The sequence below is a fragment of the Aedes aegypti genome, chromosome 2 (genome assembly GCF_002204515.2).
Source record: "Aedes aegypti strain LVP_AGWG chromosome 2, AaegL5.0 Primary Assembly, whole genome shotgun sequence".
NCBI lineage: Eukaryota > Metazoa > Arthropoda > Insecta > Diptera > Culicidae > Aedes > Aedes aegypti.
Genome location: NC_035108.1, coordinates 83,784,543 through 83,804,675, shown reverse-complemented (window position 1 = coordinate 83,804,675; position 20,133 = coordinate 83,784,543). Strand labels below are relative to the sequence as shown.

Below are 20,133 nucleotides of genomic sequence, written 5' to 3'. Positions count from 1 at the left end.
TGTTGAAGGTTCACTGTATGGTATTTGTTTTGTTTCAACTGCTATTGTTTCCCTGGAAACTTTGATTATACCACTAAGGTCGAACTTTTGCCCCACCTTACTCTACAGTTTACAGAAATCATGAACAGTTTTTATCACTTTTTGAGTTCAGAAAATTGTTGTGCCATAACTTCAAAACTCTTATAAAATGATATTTTTAATCAATGTGAACCAAATTTTCATTCTAAACAACAGGTAAAGGTTCATTTTGAACGTGTATGTAAAAATAATTTAAACTATGGACTTCGTTTTACAATAAAGTACCCTAAACTAAGTCATACATACTTCCACATAATTGATGTTATCGCCATATTCAATCATCTTTTAATTAATATTCAAATTATATTCAAAATAGCAATGACCTATTTTGCAATTTATTGATTTCATAAAAAAATACTAAATAACTTGAATGAACAGAGAGCATTGATATACTTTTTTCTAGCATATGTCCTGTTGTTTTCATCATTTAAAAAACGCCTGTGTTGCGGTTACGCCAATAATATTTATTCTATAATCATGTTTGGTAGTAAAATGTAAATTAAAAATAATAATTACGCAAGGTTTTGATACGAACATTAACTAGGAATTATGTATATCCATTTAGGAGACAAACTGAGAGAAATTGGCCAAATTTGTTGGTATGGGATTTGTTATAAATGTTATGTTACTTAAGATCCACAAGTATAAGTTGTCGATATCCACTCCTAGCTACTCTAAAACTGATTATAATTTTTTGAAACTTGTGCAATATGCGCAGTAATCATTCTTAAGGAAGTTATGTTGAAAAAAATGTAAGTTATTGTTCAACTTACCGAATATTTTAGCAGAAAACATGGAAAAAGTGGTATATTTCTTAAATTTACTTAAGTTTCAAATATGTCCACTTATAAATTTTCCAAATGTACTCTACTACATCTGAACAACACAACGAAGAACTTAAGCAATCATCTAGCCCATTAAAAATTAGTTTTGAATGTTGCATATATCTATTTCGTTAAGTGTACGAATATGGAATTGGGTCAATTACACAGCGTAACAAAAATGACATTTCTGCGTGTCTCAAGGATCAAATTATGTGTCTTTAATAGATTTGAGGTTGCTGAATCTGATGCCAATCTCAAAAATGTTCCAGCACGTCACAATTTTTAGCTGCAGGTCGCCAAAGTTGTATAAAACACTGATTTTATTTATGTTTACATGTAATTTAATGTACGATTCATCAATCTTTTTTGTAATATAATCCACCAAGCATGCAAAATAGAACTTAAACTTTCATTTCAGATATAATTTTATTGAAATTGCATGATAAAATTTCGATTAAGCCAACTTTTTCAACATGCTTGCAATCTCCATACAAAGCTCTTCGTTTCTCTTATATGGCAAAATACAATAATTCTCTAAACCATCAAAAATAAGTTTTCCGCATTGAAAGTATTATAAACTTTGATGATAAGTATTGTTATACATATAAAGTTTGAATTCTGTGGCAAATTAAGCAAATAAATTGCCTTACAAGCTGGCAAACTTGCATGCAAGTTGGCTGAAATAGTCATGTTTTGCATTTTCAACAGTCAATATCTCAAAAACTAGACGTGCTATGATATTTCTGAAAACGGTAATGGATTCAGCAACCCTTATTTAAGTGAATAGCGGTACTTTGGTTCTGGAGACAAAAACGTGTTCCGCAGTGTTATAGACACAAACCCAATACTTTTCCATTATTCCAAAGATTTAAGTAAATTAATACAATTTTAAATTGCCAAACAATAGATGACACATATGACCCTCGTTATTGATAAAGTATATCGAAGTCCATGCACCATTTAATCGTTTGATACCAACTTGATATGAAAACAGTGCCCCGTACGAAAATGAAATTGAGTCACTGTATATCTGCCGGCGTTGTGAAACGCAACACTATTGTAGGGTAAATGATGGCTTCGGCACCCTGAGGGTATTTTCGGCAACTCTAACTTATCGTTCTTGTTAGAATTTATCTACGGAACAAGGGTTACCTTCAATGTACTCAACATGTTCCTTGAACTATAATCTTCCATATAAATCACATTCTTGACGAAAATATTATACAACATGGGTTTTATTATTAAATGAAATAAATGCTTACGAAATCATCGTCATTTTTGAACTGCCGAACAGAACAACACAAGAACAGCTTAGGAAAAACTCACCACTTCGAAAGGTCCAATTCTCCGCTCCAATGCCAATTTTTTCACAAAATCTACGCACCGATTACTTATGCACAATTAAACTTTTAATTGGTCTATAAAGCACTCGAAAATACTTAATTTTTATGCTTCAAATCACAAGTAAAAATTAATGAACTTTGTTTTCCTCGGCAATCACTTTTTATTACTGCACCAGGTTGCCAGAAAACCATATTCAATTGCGGTGTAATTATTATTCACGATTTAAATTCACAGAAAAGATCGAACACAACTAATTAATTTATTGGAATTATGCAACAAAGCATGCATGGGTAATAATTGAGTCTTTCAATGCCTTCCTTATTTGAAGATTGTGGCGCATAAACTTCAAAATACTGAGAAACATATAAAATATACGTCTTTTAATAGGTTGACTATTTTGGCAACACTCCTGTTGTTTTACAGACAATCAGTGGATGATGTAATTGTGTCAAATCAAAAGTGAGTAGATTTGAAAAGGGTCTATTCTGATTTTCTCATACACTGAGAAGAATATGAACCTTAAAAATTACTGGCAAGGTTTGGATTTTGATCCATATTCGGAGAGTGATATTCAAAAACAAAAAAAAATAAATCCTGGGACATCGCAATCGGATTTTTTTTAATACACCCCAACCTCTTTTTACGACCGTTATCGGGGGGTCGTAAAAAAAATCCGGGTAATAATTATGTTTTTGAAAAATGCAACGTCTATATGCGGAAATACTGATTCGGGATATTCGGCAAAGTTGAAGCATGGGTTGAGAACTTTCCAAAATGGCCGTTCTAGTTTTCATATTTTGGTAATAGATGGCAACACTGCTCGATTGTTATCAAAAGAGCCAATTTTATGGGGGTGTGATATGCAAATACCAAGAAATTTCAAAGATGACGGTACCGAATGTTGACCAAAGTTGAAGGAAGTGTTGCGTGCTATACAGTCGGCCGAATCACAAATGTTCATGTGGCTGGCAGCACTGTTCAAGAAGAATAAAGAAAAGATCAAAACCATAAAACTTGAGCGGAACAGAAAAATAGAATGCTTAGCAACATAGCAATACTCTTCAACTGTAATCCAGTTTTTCATGAAGGGTTCAAAATTTTGTCGTAGCTGGCAACACTGCTTAAGTGAAATTGCGTCACCGGCAGTACAAGAGTGCATGCAACTTTTGTTTTGCGGATATCTCAGGATCCTGACCACTTGGAAAGATGGCGTCTTTGGCAAAGTTGTTCAATAGCTCAAGTGCTATCCCTATTAAAGATATGAGATTCAAAATTTTGCCACCAGGCGGCGCTAGTGAGCGTAGAATTTTTGTTTTGCGGATATCTCAGGATCCTGACCACTTAGAAAGATGGCGTCTTCGGCAAAGTTATTCAGTAGCTCAAGGAGTATCATTATTCTGGCCAAGAGATTCGAGATTTGGCCACCAGGCGACGCTAGTGAGCGTAGAATTTTTGTTTTGCGGATATCTCAGGATCCTGACCACTTAGAAAGAGGGCGTCTTCGGCAAAGTTGTTCAAGAGCTCAAGGACTATCATTATTCTGGCCAAGAGATTCAAGATTTGGCCACCAGGCGGCGCTAATGAGCGTAGAATTTTTGTTTTGCGGATATTTCAGGATGCTGACCACTTACAGAGATGGCGTCTTCGGCAAAGTTATTCAGTAGCTCAAGGACTATCATTATTCTGTCCAAGAGATTCGAGATTTGGCCACCAGGCGGCGCTAGTGAGCGTAGAATTTTTGTTTTGCGGATATCTCAGGATCCTGACCACTTAGAAATATGGCGTCTTCGGCAAAGTTATTCAGTAGCTCAAGGACTATCATTATTCTGGCCAAGAGATTCGAGATTTGGCCACCAGGTAGCGCTAGTGAGCGTAGAATTTTTGTTTTGCAAATATCTCAGGATCCTGACCACTTAGAAAAATAACGCCTTCGGCGAAGTTGTTCAGAAGCGGATGCGCTATCATTATAAAAGCTATGCGATTCAAAATTTTGCCAAGGGCTATTATTATTTTTGTCAAAAGATATAAGGTTTTTCCCACCAGGCAGCGCTAGTAAGTACGATATTTTTTGTTTTGCGGATGTCTCAGGATCCTGGCCACTTAGAAAGATGGCGCCTTCGGCAAAGTTATTCAGAAGCTCAAGCGCTATCATTATAAAAGCTATGCGCTTCAAATTTTTTCCTCCTGGCGGCGCTAGTGAGCATGAAACTTTTGTTTTTGGTCCTGACTACATAGACATGGCGTCTTGGGCAAAGTTGAGCTTCTCAGCAAGTTTATCGAAGACGCCATCTTTCTAGGTAGTCAGGATCCTGATATATCCGCAAAACAAAAGCTTCATCACAGACAAACAGACGTCACACTCTCATCATTGGCCATCTACCACCTTTTTAACGATCGGTTCAAAAATATGGTAGGTGGCCGATTCACCACCCGCAGCGCTCGCATCGTTTTTGTTCGTGTTTGACGTTTGCACACTACCGCCATCTGTTGGCCTATCGGCCAAACACACCGATTTTAGCATTGGGCGTACATGTCCTCGTGACTATGATTTTGATCGACATTTGTTCTAAGTGTTACGTCTGTTTGTCTGTGGTTTCATGCTCACTTGTGCCGCCTGGTGGCAAAATTTTGAATCTCATAGCTTTTAAATGATAGTCCTTGAGCTACTGAACAACTTTGCCGAAGGCGCCATCTTTCTGAGTGGCCAGGATCCTGATATATCCGCAAAACAAAAGTTTGATGCTCACTAGCGCCGCCTGGTGGCAAAAATTTGAATCTCATAGCTTTTATAATGATAGTCCTTGAGCTACTGAACAACTTTGCAGAAGGCGTCATATTTCTAAGTGGCCAGAATCCTAAGATAACCGCAAAACAAATGTTTCATGCTCACTAGCATCACCTAGTGGTAGAATTCCGCAATTCAGTGATGGTGGTGCTAGCCCTTGAACTACTGAACAATTTTGCTGAACATCATGATCCTCTATTTTGAATACTTTGTAAGATATTGGTCATTTATAAAAACGGTCGTCAATCTGAATTTCAGTCGTTAAAAAGTGGTCGTAAAACGAACCGTCGGTAAAACAATGGTCGTAAAAAGAGGTTGGACTGTAATACCATTCATTCTCTCGGTAATAACTTGGTGATAGAGCGTTCAAGAGCAGCAACCTTTACAGACCAAAACCATATCGAGCCATTCAGCTTGTCAGTGAATAGTTCAATTCACGGTTAAATTCTTGACATTAAAAAAAATGAAAACAACTATGCAAGTACCATCGTTAGGGGTGAGATTTGGCCAAAAATGCGTAAGTTCTCATTTATTTTTAAATAACTTTCGCAATTTGACTTGATATGTTCGGTTAAATATGAGAATACGTTGCAAATGCTGAACAAATAATTGAAATCTGATTATTTTCCTTTAAATAGGAATCATTTGAAAATTGGCCCAAACTCACCCCTTCGAGAAGGTGACATTGGGCCAAACAAACTACACTCAGGAAAACGAATTATCGATAAACATAGGAACCCCATATGAAAATTCGCCACAAGAAATTGGATTGAAATTCATAAATTTACGTCATGGAACCGAAATTCGAAAACAAAAATAGTTTTCGTGGCAACCTGGAATCGAACCAAGGACCTTGCTTAGTTTTGTAACAAAAACTACCCAAAAACATGATTTTTTGAAGAAAAAAATCGAATTTCTTTGGATTATTTAAGTTTTTTTGCCGAATATTACATGTTTCATATAAAACTTATGTTTCTAAAGAATTTTGTTTGAATTACAAGTTGAATAGTGTGTTTTTTTAACATATGCAAATATATCATTGTTTCAAAATTATTTAAAAAATGTTGCCAAGTCCTTTTTAAAGGTTTAACAAATAAAGAAAACCAGTTTCAGCTTTAAAAATATTGTTTAACTGATAAAAATTAAAATGTTAAATAACTTGGTCAAAACAGTAAAATGCGGTGTATGCAAAGCTTGAACACATTTAAATAAGCTTAAAAACCATGCAAAAAGATTTGGAATCGGTTGAGTATTCATGAAGTTATGGTCAAACAAAGATATTTTTTCAGTAAAATAAAAAAAAATTGGAGTAAACTACTTTTTATTGAAACTAGTTTTGATTTTACACAAATTTGATGTTCTACAAAGTTTTCAAAAAAAAATAATTTTTAAGGTAATGGTGCTGAAATTACCGAAGTTATGGTGACTTCCCTGAAGGCCATTTTTTATAACTTGAAAATTCACCTCCAAGACGCTTGCACCTCTAAATTTTAATATTTTTGGCTCAAACTTCGAAGTTTCTCTACTAATATGATTCGAATTCAGAAGAGTACACGAATTTTTGGTTTTGAGAACTTTTGAAAAATAAGCCGCACCCTAAATAGACTGTAGCGCATGTGCGAGTAGCAAATAGGAGCATGCATGTAACTCATTCAAACGCAACTCTGAAATTCAAGTAATCCAATAATCGCGTTCCGTGGATTTTTTTTTTGCAGAGCACAATATTATGAATCAATTAACCACAACGTTACGCTGCAACTTCTAGGTTGGATTAGCACCTGCTGCAAGTTTATTACCATGACATGGCAATTTTTAAAGCCGAAATGCTGCCATAGTGAGATTGAATACAAAATTTATTCGATAAAATAAATGAAAATGAAATTAGGCAGTGTCCATTTATGACATAACACTAAAACGTACAATTTTCGACCATTCCCCCTCCGCAACGGTCTTTGCATGAAAAAAAAATGTGTTTGAGCCTACTCCCCCTCCCCCTAGAGCGTTCGTAATATGTGGACGACGCCTTCAGTGCTTCCCAAACTTTTTCAACTTTCGCCCCCTTGAGGCCAATTTTAATCTGGAATCGCCCCCCTGATATGTGATTCAAATATTTTAATAAGGACAAAAAATGTCTTCGACTCGCATATCCAAAGAATCATAATACAAGAACTATTATGTACATTTAAAATTATTTTCTTAAATATCGGTAACCTGGGCTGTAAATTATAATATCGATTTGAAAAATATCTTGCGTACATTACAGGCTACTGATTTAGTCGGTAAAAGTTTGGTCCAGTTTCAATTTAACAACTGTAATGTATTCATAGGCGCCTTGTGACGTAGTTGGGGGCAAAGTTCTCCAAAACTGAACCAATTGCAATATGTTCCAAGCAAACGCATTTATTTTTACATGAATATGTCATATTTGGATGAACTGCAATGATTTTGTTCGCAATTGTTCGTTTTTGAAAGATCTCACCCCGTGAATTGTGATTTATCTGCTATTTCTAAAATTACTGGAATAATTTTCAGAAATTGTGAATAATCAGTGCCTGACGTTTCTTACGCTTTTCTTTATCCAATCCGAAAACCCTGAAAATTATATGTAAATCCAGAACGTTTTTCAACTAATTCATCAATTCAATTTATCAAAAGGGTGTTTTTCTAACACCAAGAAAAACTCGAATTTTTCGGACGTTCTGGAGGTATAAATCCACCGCATCTCTGAAATTTCTTCAAATCTATTTACAAATAGAGTTTTTTTGTCTTTGGCATCGCTGGAACGAGATTTTTGTAGGCTAAATTTTTCCAAAATTTGTTTATAACATGATTAAAAACATCATAAATGACACTGTAGATTTTTTTTGTAAAAGCTGGATGCCAGAAATATTAACTTCCAAACCTTAAAGTTCACATACAAAAAGAGATCCTTATATATATTGTGCATCTGCAAAATCTCGTGAAAATTTCAAATTCTGACCATTCTTAAAACTCACATGATATTTAAAAAGCGCAATGAATAACAGAAATATTTCGAGTTTGACAATCATGTAATGTTTTCTATAATAATTTTAAAATGACAATGATTAAAGATATAACGATGAAATTGATTAACCTTCAGATCCATCCAAAGAGTCAACCAAAGGTTATGAGTAATTATTTTCAAATGCTCCCATGTTAGCTTTTTCGCCCCCTTTCTGGATTTTTCGCCCCCCAAATTCGGTTTTACAAATTTTCGCCCCCTTGAGACTAAAAAACGCCCCCAGGGGGGCGAATTCGCCCACTTTGGGAATCACTGCCTTAGTCTGCATAAATTTAGTGGCGTTGTGTATTCAATTTGAATCTCTGCTATTTTATTTCTAACTGTAATTCTTTTCTCAGTGTAGTCTGTATTTTTCTGCATTGGCCCTTTCAACGAGTAGAACATAATGAGTGACGTTTAATTTCAGGAATTATCAACAAATACGAAATGTTACCAATACATAAAATAGTTTTTGCGCAGTTTTGGATTGCCGAAGTGAACATTTTTGTTGCCGACAATAGTAATTGCATTGCCGATAAAAGAACAAGTGCCTCGTGACTTTGGTGAGGAAAAATAGAAGATTAATAGAACAAAATAGTGTTTTATGTATAACTATCAATAAACGAAGAGTGCTCAAGTGTAGTTCAGTTGTCTCCTGCTAATTGTTGTGCTCCATTGTTGCGTAAAATTGCCTTCTTAAAAGTTCAGCTGCTTAGGCTGCCGACAATACGTAAGTTCCCCTACTTACATCCATATAATCTCACGGGTTGTTGATTCCGCTGAGGAATAGGTATGTGGTTTGCGTATACTAAAAGCGTATAATCAATTTTCGTAATTTTCGATCATGAAAAATATCCGCTCACATTCACGAAATTGCACATGCCATTGTAAAACTTCGTGATTTTGAAAATTTTCGTAAACGCTATTGCTAATTCAAGGGCAAACAGATTGACTAGCAAAGAAACAGTTTAGAAAGAAAAATATTACAATTCTGAGCCCCGTGAAATGGATTACGAAACACACCTTCTCTGATTCGATTGCTCGCCATGTGAAAAGCACCAATAAATCTATGGAATGCGGCAATAAACACGTTACTGACGAATGTTACCATCTCCGGCTTCACCTGTGTGCTGAAATTTGATACACCGAAACGATCATTTATAGCCCCGTCCGAAAAAAATAGATGCTCCAATATAATCAGGCTTTTGGTAAATCGTGCCCAGCCGATGAACACATCATCATCGTCGAATTGTACATATAAACTGCCTACAATCCATTATCCACCGCATATTAGACGGTCTTTAGCGGTTTGATGGAACTATGGGATAAACATAAATTTTCTTGGATCGAAAATGGGGAGCCCACATCCAATGATATGCTCATTACATAAATATTTAGACGCATTTTACTGGACAAGTGCTTCGAAATTTGGCTTTTACTTGTTATTACTTAAAAAAAAATAATGAGCGGATAGAAAGTTGTTTGCAGAGGGCAAACATGTGGTTAACAAACAACTAATTTCAGTTTCATTATGACTCATTACGCAACGCTATTTCATTACGTAACCTATTTAAGTTGTTTATGACCACAGATGTCTGTGATGACTCGTTATACAACGATTTTTGGAAATAACTAGTTTATATGATTTTTGATAGCCTTAAAGGGTATTTTACTAAATTGCAAAAAATGTTGTACGCAGCTCGATGCAGAACTATATTTTTAAAGCACACGTTTCAATAATCCAACTCAGCGAGCCCCGTGGCATGAATTCTGCACAAACATTTGAAAAGGACCCAAGGCTGTAAAAATCATCATTCTGCAACTTGTTTCGTAAACTACTATTACAGCACGAGTCGTTATTACGATGAGTGCTGTTCGATTTGAATTCTGCACCGAATTGCGTGAAACATTTTTTGCAATTTCATGAAAGGTTACTTGAGGAATAATTTTAAAACTATTTTTCATCAATTCGCACATGACAGTCCGTCGTAGCCATGCTTAGCTTAGCTTAGCTTAGCTTAGCTTAGACTGACTACACATATCAATGGTTGCTATTCCGTGATTGACCGAAGTCAGTGAAAATGCACAAATAATCAACTAGAAGATCGGCTGGGATTGGCCATAATCTTCTTCAGTGTACATAATTCAGTGCCTCTATTTATACATGATCAATAACGGCGCCGGCCACGTCCTTGCAGTCAGGTGGGATTGGGGGAAGGAATGTTAGTGTGTAACCTTTGCTATTTGGAGACCGTGTTTGCCTCTGCATCTCCACAAAAGTTACTGGGAGGGATGTTTGTTAATGGGGAGGATCGTTGGGTCACAGGATTCACTTTGATAAGCGATTAGACCATGATAAATAATTATTTGTGAGATATAAACATGCTTATATGTAAATATAATATTTTCATTTGATATGAACAATATCTATGTAGAGAAAAATTATGCCGACACTTGAGGTGACGAACCTTCCAAAGTTTGTTGAATAAAGTGAACCTTTCGCAAGTCTACACTTGTAGTGTCGATCCATTCAATGTTTTTTTTTAATTACAAAAATAAAGGTAAAAAGAAAAAGGAGTTTTGAAAAAATAAATAGACATAAATAATTTATGAATCAGAGTTTATGTCGACACTCACAGTGACGAACCTTTCAAAGTTTGTTGAAAAATCATATTTACGTCTCACCGTTGTAACGATTAAAGGTACAGCCCTACATATTTTATAGATTAGAAATAGTAGCATGAAACGAGCTCACCAATTGATCCGTCATCCTTGAGCAGCAACAATCTACTTTCAGCTTCACTCGTTTGCTCGGCTATATAAAAGCACTCCGAGAATATAGGCGCGCGACCCGACAGGGAAAATAACTGACGACTGCTCAGGCTTTCTTGACGCACTGCCCAGGAGCAAGCGTCAAGGTCGAAAGATGAAAAAAAACTCTGGCAGTCCGTCGTAGCCATGTTTGACAAATTCTGATGATAGTAGGTTGTGCTGTGTAGGGTAACGTATATAACTTGGACATGCATATAATTTGGACAGGCTGGTCGTTCTATGCTCATTTCCATTGAGATGGTGAGGAATATATGTATGGGAAATCATGCATTGAATTATCAATACACTATGCTACTTATTAATGACGACCATGTTCATATCAATTCTAAATTGGCTTCAAAAATATCAAAATTGTAAATTGTACCAACAAAACATCTGTGAAACCTACGAATGCATTTCATGAACATACATTAAATGCAATAGGGTTTTGTTCTACTTCGTCGTAAGCGCTACTATTCGTCGTATCAAACTTTAAATGTTTGACTACGGCGGATATTTAAACTTACCTGCAACATAGATTCATTATCCAAGTGTAATTTTGTGAAAGCTGTTATGGTTTGTACACTTGTACACCAAAAATGCAATAAAACTACTGTATACAAATATATTTCGGTAAATAACTTCAGTTCAATTATCCACTTTGCACTTTTTCACCGAAATAGCATGGACGAACACGATTTGAGAGAAATGCTTAGCGATCGACTGAGCTACACCACTGTCCAACACAAGTTTCTTCCCGCCCCCCGTGGGTGACTTACTTCGCCGGGCACTTATTTTCACTATGGAAAACCTTCGTACTTCTTCACTGAAGGATTTCATTCCAATCACACGCCGTAAAATTTCAATAAATCACCAAATTTTACGAAATTTCCTCAACCACCGCGTATACAAAGTTCTTCTTCTTCTTCTTCTTTCTTTTCCGAGCTGGTGGTTGTCAGCTCGAGTGTTTGGGCCAGTGTCTAGACTATAAGCCATTTTACGAGACGTTTCGGAACAGCTGATCGCCGGAATGGCGTCAATTGACAGGAGACCTGGGATTAAATCCAGCGTGATTTTTAACAACGCCTCATCTTACTAAACGAGGACATGGAGAAAATGGTAAAAAAAGAGATCTAAAAATGTTCGTTACTGCAACATTACACCTAGATATTGTATAAGCTATCTCTTTCTCACCTATATTTCACATAAAAAGGCATGTTTGTGATCAGAAATATTTTAATATTTTTTCTCCATTTAAGTTTTTGCCTGTATGAAAAGCTACGCTTGAAATGCGCACAGTCATCAACCATCATCATCGCCATAACTGACGCCGATGATTGAAAAATCCCAGGTCTCCTGTCATTTGACCTGCTTCGTAAAATGGCTCATAAGCCATTTTACGAAGCCTGGTCAAATGACAGGAGACCTGGGATTTTTCAATCATCGGCGTCAGTTTTCGCGATGATGATGGTTGATGACTGTGCGCATTTCTAGCGTAGCTTTTCATCCAGGCGAAAACTTAAATGGGGAAAAATTATTAAAATATTTCTGATCACAAAAGTGCTTTTTTATGTGCAATATGGGTAACAAAGAGGTAGCTGATACAATAACTAGGTGTAATGTTGCAGTAACGAACATTTTTGGATCTCATTTTTGTCATTTTCTCCATGTCCTCGTTTGGTAAGATGAGGCGTTATTGAAAATCACGCTGGATTTAATCCCAGGTCTCCTGTCAATTGACGCCGTTGCGGCGATCAGCTGTTCCGAAACGTCTCGTAAAATGGCTCATATGCCCATAAACAAAGTTCAATCCGTCGTACTGAGAAAAAAAAGCTTGTGCGCATCAATGTGTGCGCGACGCTCGACGTAAAAATACGCTTCCTTTGATTGTATTGTTTTCGCTGTACTGTGAGCAAATGCCATAATTGTACGGTCACAAGGAATTGTGTTCATATGTTCGGGCTGAATTTTGATAACAAACAATTAATTTTAAAGGAAATTAGTATATTCCATCATGCTGAAGGAATGGAGGGAGATGCCCTTAGATCTATATTTTCTAGTAAAACATTTTATTATAGCGTTGATATGTTGTGTTTTAACCACTCAACACACACAGTGAGCCGTAAGTTGTGAGACGAATCTGGAAACTGATTGCGACGGAGTTGAAAACGATACGACGGATTGAGAATACGGTAAGATGCATTTTCTTTGCATTATTTCCAAAACGAGATCAAGATTTATCAAAATGTTATTGTACAATGCTAAAGCCGTTTTGAGAAAGAACTGTTTGGCATCGGTTTGTATCAGCATCATTAACTGCAATACTGGGAAAATTGCAGTTCTCACTGATCAATGCTTAATACGATGGATACTAGCACATCACCCTAATAGCGCTCAGAAAAGGAATACATACAAAGTTTAAAAGTGGCAATATGATAAAATATGTCTAAAATTGAAGCTAAGTTCATCTATAATCTTAACATGAGTAAATAAGGTATACATTAGGTGATGTCCATAATAGATAACGGTTTTTGTTCAGTTGATATAATTTGGTCATCTGATGAAACACACTGGAATGTCGCATGCATGCATACTTGCAGGCGTTTTTTGTGGAGCTGATGATATTCGCTGGCATTAAATGAAATTATTGATTATCACTAATTTACACATCCAATAAGCGAAAAAATGCATAAGTCACATGTAAACTCTCAAAACTTCATGATATGACCGTCTTTTTAAGAAACAGTTGTATAGATATTGAGATTACGCCCCTGTCCAAATTATATTTGCATGAGGGTGTCCAAAATGTATATTTGATGTCCGAAATGTATAACAGACAGGCCGCTTAAAAACGCTATTTTGGAAGCTAATGCTACAGTTTGTAAACTTTTTCTGTTCAGAAACTCAAAGTACAATGAGACATCAAGCATATAAGTAACATAACGTAATAAAATATCTGTATCTAAGGCAGTTAATCGATCGCCGTTTCCAGACATATCCTTAGCCTGTCCAAAATACATAATTTACCCTAATTGTCACAATTTTCAAAGCCTTCGTCCGGATAGCATCGTTACTCGAAACAATGAGAGAATTCGATTCTGAAGTTCCGATTGATATTAAGTCGGCAGCGGAAGTGGCCCTGGCTGGTCTCTTACCGAAGAAATCTATTCCAGTTCAAATAACGGCGAGAAAAGCCATGAGTTTTCCACTGAACTGAATATTCCTCAGCTCCCTAGTACAGTTTCTAAGTTCCAACGTTTGCATGCACTATTTTGACTGAAAGCTCGAATGTTCCAAACCCAGTTCAAATTAATAATTTGACTGTGTTATTATTGTTTACCAAAATAAATAAATATTTTTTTCAAAGAAATATACTCATTTGAACTGATAAAAGTAGTGATATGTTATTTTATTAAAAATAGAACAACTTATTGAACTCTCATGAACTTTCTACTTTGTTCTTATAATAATAATTACACAAATCGTAAGAATAAAAATTCATAGACCTTTCCGTTTTTCTAAGAATGATAGTTATATACATCGCATATGCTTTCATTACGTTACTCAAAAGCGTTGCGCAATGAACCATTACGCAACTAAAATGCGTTGCGCAATGAGTCACAACCAAACGCTTTTCAGTTCAGGGTAATAGACTCATACGACAATGCGGGAAAGTACACTGTAAACTCCTCATTACTCTTTAATGTGGGAAAAATACCCATTATTTGCTGATACATGGAAACGTCAAAATAACGGGTAATTTTTTTTCCACATAATAAGTATTTAGTACTTTTTTACATATTCAATTCATTTACTCTATAATGGGTGAAAAATTCCTTACAGTTTATGGAAGATAAATCCTCTACCAGACCTAGGTTCACCTTAGTGTTTTGTGCAAAATAATAAGAAAAGTTTCCAAAAATGCATGTAGCTCTAAGGTAGGTTCATTGAATTAATTTTCCTGCCGTGATCTGATTAGATAATGAAATTTTACAGGATGCTTTTACTGCCGAGCAAATACAATGCATGTTCCATGTCCCTCCAGTCGCATCAGCCTTGTTTTCCAGACCAACAAATCCAACGAGGAAGCGATGTGTTAAGATAGTCACTCCGAAACAAACCAATGGAATTACTTACGTTTTGAAGAATATCCCTTGTAAAATGTTTGATGATTCAATGCGTTCCACCTCTAAGCTAACACTGGCAACCTGATTTGTTATAAAATGCGAGATTTTTGCTTTAACTACATTTTTTGTTCACTAATTTCGTAATGGCGGTTGTGATAAAACCAAACCATCATGTGGATTATTTACCCACTATTCTAAAGTGGGCTTCGTGGCCGTGCGGTTAGCGGCGTCAGTCGTTCAAGCGTATTGTTCCACGAAGCGTGGGTTCGATTCCCGCTCCAGTCGGTGGAAACTTTTCTTCAAACGGAAAATCCATCACTAGACTACTGGGTGTTTCGTGTAGTCCGTTGCCTAATGTTAGTGATCGTTCAGTCTGTGCAGCCTATGGCTGAAGACGGTGTAAATTGTCTAATGAAAGTATTATGGATCCGACAGAAATAAGGAGCAACATATTTTTTAAAAATATTTTTTCTCAATCTCCAAGCGTCGCGACTAATATTTGAATAGTGCGCTGTGTTCATAAACATCGTAAGAATGCAGCGCCACACATGTCATTATGACAGTTATGTCGGGAACGAGTCACACGTCGCGTGTCCCACACGCGCGTTCCGATTTGGTGGGCGCGCGACAATATACTTCATAATGGGGCTATTGTACCCTTTTTAATGTCATATAAAAATACCCTTTTTCTGACATTCCCATACTGCTTATAAAAATGTCGAAAAAGTCGAAATTTAGCGTGACATTATTTGTGTGCCATCCATGAGATATACTATTTTTATATACACCAAACTAAATGTCAGAACTTTTACCAAAAACTTTCTTCCCAGCTTTATCGATCATTCGCAAATCATCATTATTGTGCGAACAAATCATAATATTTTTGATTAAATGGACGTTAAACCTTGTTTGCCAATCCTAGCATTCAACATTTTGAAATTTTCGTGATGAGGTTGGCTCAAGCGTTACGACTCACACAAAATTTTGAAAATGTTCATACAAAAAGCATTACAAATGGGGGGAGGGGGCCAAAATTTCCAGCGTTACGTAATAAATGGACACTGCCTTAACGCTCCCACCGATCACTGATCCTCCGACGAACACTATAGCTTAATCTAATGGATCATTGAAGGTAGTTTTTTTTTATCTTTATTGACGAGATTTTTAGCCCTGAGCTAGTTCATCTCGGGACCAACGGCTTTACTTCCCTTCCAAAGGAAGTCGTCACAGAAATTTATAGTGACTATCTCGGGGATGGGATTCGATCCCAGATCCTAGGCGTGAGAGGCGTGTATTCTAACCTCTACACCAGGTGTGACAGCATTGCTGTTCTGTCAAGCACACAAGGCTACGGTGGCACTGTCTATGCTTTCCATAGCGGCCGTTTTAATTTTTTTAATGATCCATTGATAATCGTATCAAAAAGATCAATCGCTAAAAAGATTAGAATAAATCTATATATAGATTATACGCGTATACGCTCATTTGTCTTATAAAGCATTGACAAAAGTGACTAACTATTGATTTTCAATCACAATTTTGTATAGTAATGTTGAATATTTTAGCTTATCAGCATTTTTTTTCCAGAAACGTTATTTTTATAATGAAATTTGCCAACAACCGGAAAGAAAAGATTAAATCAAATATGAAAACTAAAGTACAAAATATCGATAATGGATATTTAAAATTTTAAAACAGATCCAGGCAGGGCATTCTTGTAACCTTTAGTCTAGTTTTTCCTTCGTACCTGATGCCTACCGTTTTGATTCATATTACCTTCATATTCCGAACACTGTACTTTGTATGGGAAACATTTCACACGAAATGTTTCAATTTTTGCCATTCAGTTCTCGCTTTCGAGACTCGTTTTAGCCAACATTTTCCACAGATATCTATAAAAATTTAAAATGCTCAGCTGCCTTAGACGCCTCTTTAGTGGTTTGCCGATCTCAATCAAATATTTGACTTTTCTATCTATGATTTTCATGAGCTGTCCGGACTTCGAATCATGGTGTCCGGAATATGAGGCAAAAGTAAGGAAGCGTCCGGAAAAATAATCATAAAAAGTCCGCATATTTCTATTTATTGAAAATTATTCATGTTGCGGAATTAAAATCTTCATCCACCATTCAAAAGTTAATTGTTTTGAAGGCTCGATAACGCGGAGGAATCATACAGATTGATTATTTTTATATGATTTCTGATGAGTTATACTACACTGAGGTGTAGTATACTACACTTAAGTGTCCGAAATATGAATCGAAACGGTATGTGTTCAATGATTTCTCAAGACTTATTCAATAAAACAACCATTTTGAAGCAATAAAAATTTGATTAATTGAAACTTAGTTGCCTAACGGTGATAATGAGACAAAAATATTTGGCTACAGAGAGTATGAGTGTAAACTAGACAAACAATTGTAGATTTCAATAGATCAACTTTTATTATTATTTTAAGAGAATAATTTACATCTTCAACAATATTATGATTGTTTTCTCGTCATATTCTCAAATTTATTGAATAACTATCATAAAATGGTAAATCCTTCAAGATTTTTTGAAATAATAATCTACATTGGGCAAATCGAAGTGTGCTTTCTATTAACGCCCATGGGCGTAAAGGCTAATGTCTTGTTACTGAATATGGGATATATGGTACGGTATATGATTTGCAATCTTTATTCTAAACCCAGTCAGTGTCCAATGCAATCAATCAGCCAGAGAAGAGCACATGACTGCGATTTGCATTTCATTTAGAGTCAATTAGAACGCATCAGCTAGCATATGCAATTGTCTCGCGTATCAATTCACTATAGATTGGTATACCAATTCCTAACTCATACTGTCCCTAATCTCGTTATACAGATACTGTCACATGCTGGTGGCCGAGCTTCCGTTGAGTCTGAAGAACCTGGCGATCGAGAATATTGCCGTCAACGAGTGTTCTGACCCGGAAAGACTGTTCGAAGCACGTCCTCAATGCTATTTCGATCAACCGAACAAAACGGTCTGTTTCCGGGGCATAGAGAACCGTCGAATGCGACACAGTCGGGCTCGGTTCAATCGCACCACGGAGCTGATCCTGTGCCATTGGCCATGGAGAAGTTTCAATCCCAACGAGCTTGTGGACTTGACACCCAACATTGAAAAGCTGTCCATCACGGGTGAAAGTTTGTGGACGCTGAAGGGGGATTTCCCGATGCTTCCTAATCTGAGGGCTATCAATATCACAGGCACGAAGCTAAATTTTACTAGCAATACGACGTTCAGGGAATTGCCAGCGTTGCAGCAGGTGAACATGCGAGGAAACGCCCTGATACAGGTTGTTCCGTACGAGTTCAGCAGCGAACACGTGGACATCTTCCTTCATGGTAGGTCTTGCTCGAGCAGGTGCTCGCGGGGCAGTAGAGTAGACCAAGCCTCTTCAACTAATTTTCAAAAGTTCTTTACAGGTAATCCGTGGAATTGCACCAACGATATGATTTGGTTGCTGGAAGAACAGAGCGGCTTCTTCGCTGACAAATCGACTCTGGTTTGCAAGGATTGGAAGTACACTGGGCGACCCGTACTGACAGCCATGGAGTACAAGCGAAATTTACGGGAACATTGTAAGGATGAGGAGATTCGGAACTGCACCTGTAGAATATCGTATCTACGGCTGTGTGATAGCGGTCGTACCTTCCATCCGCTGATCACCGTCAACTGCACAGGTAAAGGATTTTACCAACTACCAAGCTATCTACCACCAAACACTACGGTGTTGCACATGGCCAACAACATGATCTCATCGGTGGAGCGATTAACCACTATCGACCACTACAAAAAGGTTCAGGACATCTACCTGGACAACAACAGGATAGTTTCTATAGATATTCTGGAAGATAGTGCGTGGCTGGACAACTTCCGGATACTCAGTTTGCGTGGGAACAAGATCAGCAGGGTAAGAAATCCCAGATCACCTGTTTATCAGGCTCAATTTCATGTATACGGCTTATATAGTGCTTTTTAACAGCGTATTGGTATTAAATCAGCCATAAATTAGGATTCTAGACCAATATACGGCTTTTTGATTACCTGGGTAAACACTATATAATCCGTATACAAGGGATTGTGCTGGATATACGGCTTATGGTTTACCTGAGATGTTAAATAAAAGCTAACGATCATCATCGCCTCCATCTTCCCCCAGATACGCGTCTACAGCGTGGAGCATGCTCTCGAGCGCAACACCCACGTGGGACAGCTCTTCCTCGGGGGCAACCCGTGGCGTTGTGGATGCCGTTTCGCCACCCGTATGCAGGCCTTCCTGCGGAAGCACGAATCCGTAGTGGTGGACTCGCGCAACATCACCTGTTACATCGTAGACGACGAGGGCGTCAAATCGTACCACTTCATGATGACACTGACCCCGAACGATGTCTGTCGGCCAACGGTCCACAACAAGGCGGCAGTTTACGACATCTTGAGCATTGTGTTCGCCTCGTTAATCCTGCTAATCGTCACCAAGCTGGCGTATGATTACTACATTTATCGGAAGTATGGGAAGCTACCGTGGCTGATAATGAAGATGCCGTAGAGGAGCGATGGGGGAAGGAAGGGCAAGGATGGAAGCCAAAGGAGCCAAGATGGGCTTGTTGTTTTGTGATATCGAGCAGAAAGAAGGGCTGCGATGATGACGCCGAGACGTCGTGTCGCGCTCGAATATATACTTAATTACATTTGTACATATATTAGAAGCTGTAAATCAAACGGCAAATAGACGCAGAATCTCATCTATGACGACTGTGGCGTTGTTTGACTCAATGAGAAAAGTTTCCATCTATATCGTAGAGCGCTATTGGACTGACTCGATTTTGAGCCTATTCTGCTAGAATGGTTGGGTTCAGGTTCAGCGCAACTGAATGGTTATTATATAAATTTTACATATATCTGTAAACAGTAAACATCTTAACTGGCAGCCAATTTGCGTAGTAATGGGGCTTGAAGGCAGACGAGCACAGAAACTCGTTCACTTTCCATTCATAATGAGTGTTTTTCAATCTAGTGTGTAGAAGGGCTTCTCCAGAATCATCACTCAACGTAACCTTCGAAGTTCATCGAAAAACCCAATGGGGTAAGTGGAACGTTCCGTCATAGCTCACT

At 37.2% G+C, this 20,133-nt stretch overlaps 1 protein-coding gene across 1 annotated transcript in view; it reads left to right on the top strand.

The window, feature by feature from the left end:
* The window catches only part of LOC5568317 (protein singed wings 2), a 32,630-nt gene extending 12,860 nt beyond the window's left edge, over positions 1-19,770 (top strand). Inside the window, exons 2-4 of the mRNA XM_001652144.2 lie at positions 17,857-18,362; positions 18,444-18,931; positions 19,181-19,770. Of these exons, the coding sequence (XP_001652194.1) occupies positions 17,857-18,362; positions 18,444-18,931; positions 19,181-19,567 (1,381 nt within the window). The 3' untranslated portion in view covers positions 19,568-19,770. The remainder of the gene's footprint in view (positions 1-17,856; positions 18,363-18,443; positions 18,932-19,180) is intronic.
* The last annotated feature ends 363 nt before the right edge of the window (positions 19,771-20,133 follow it).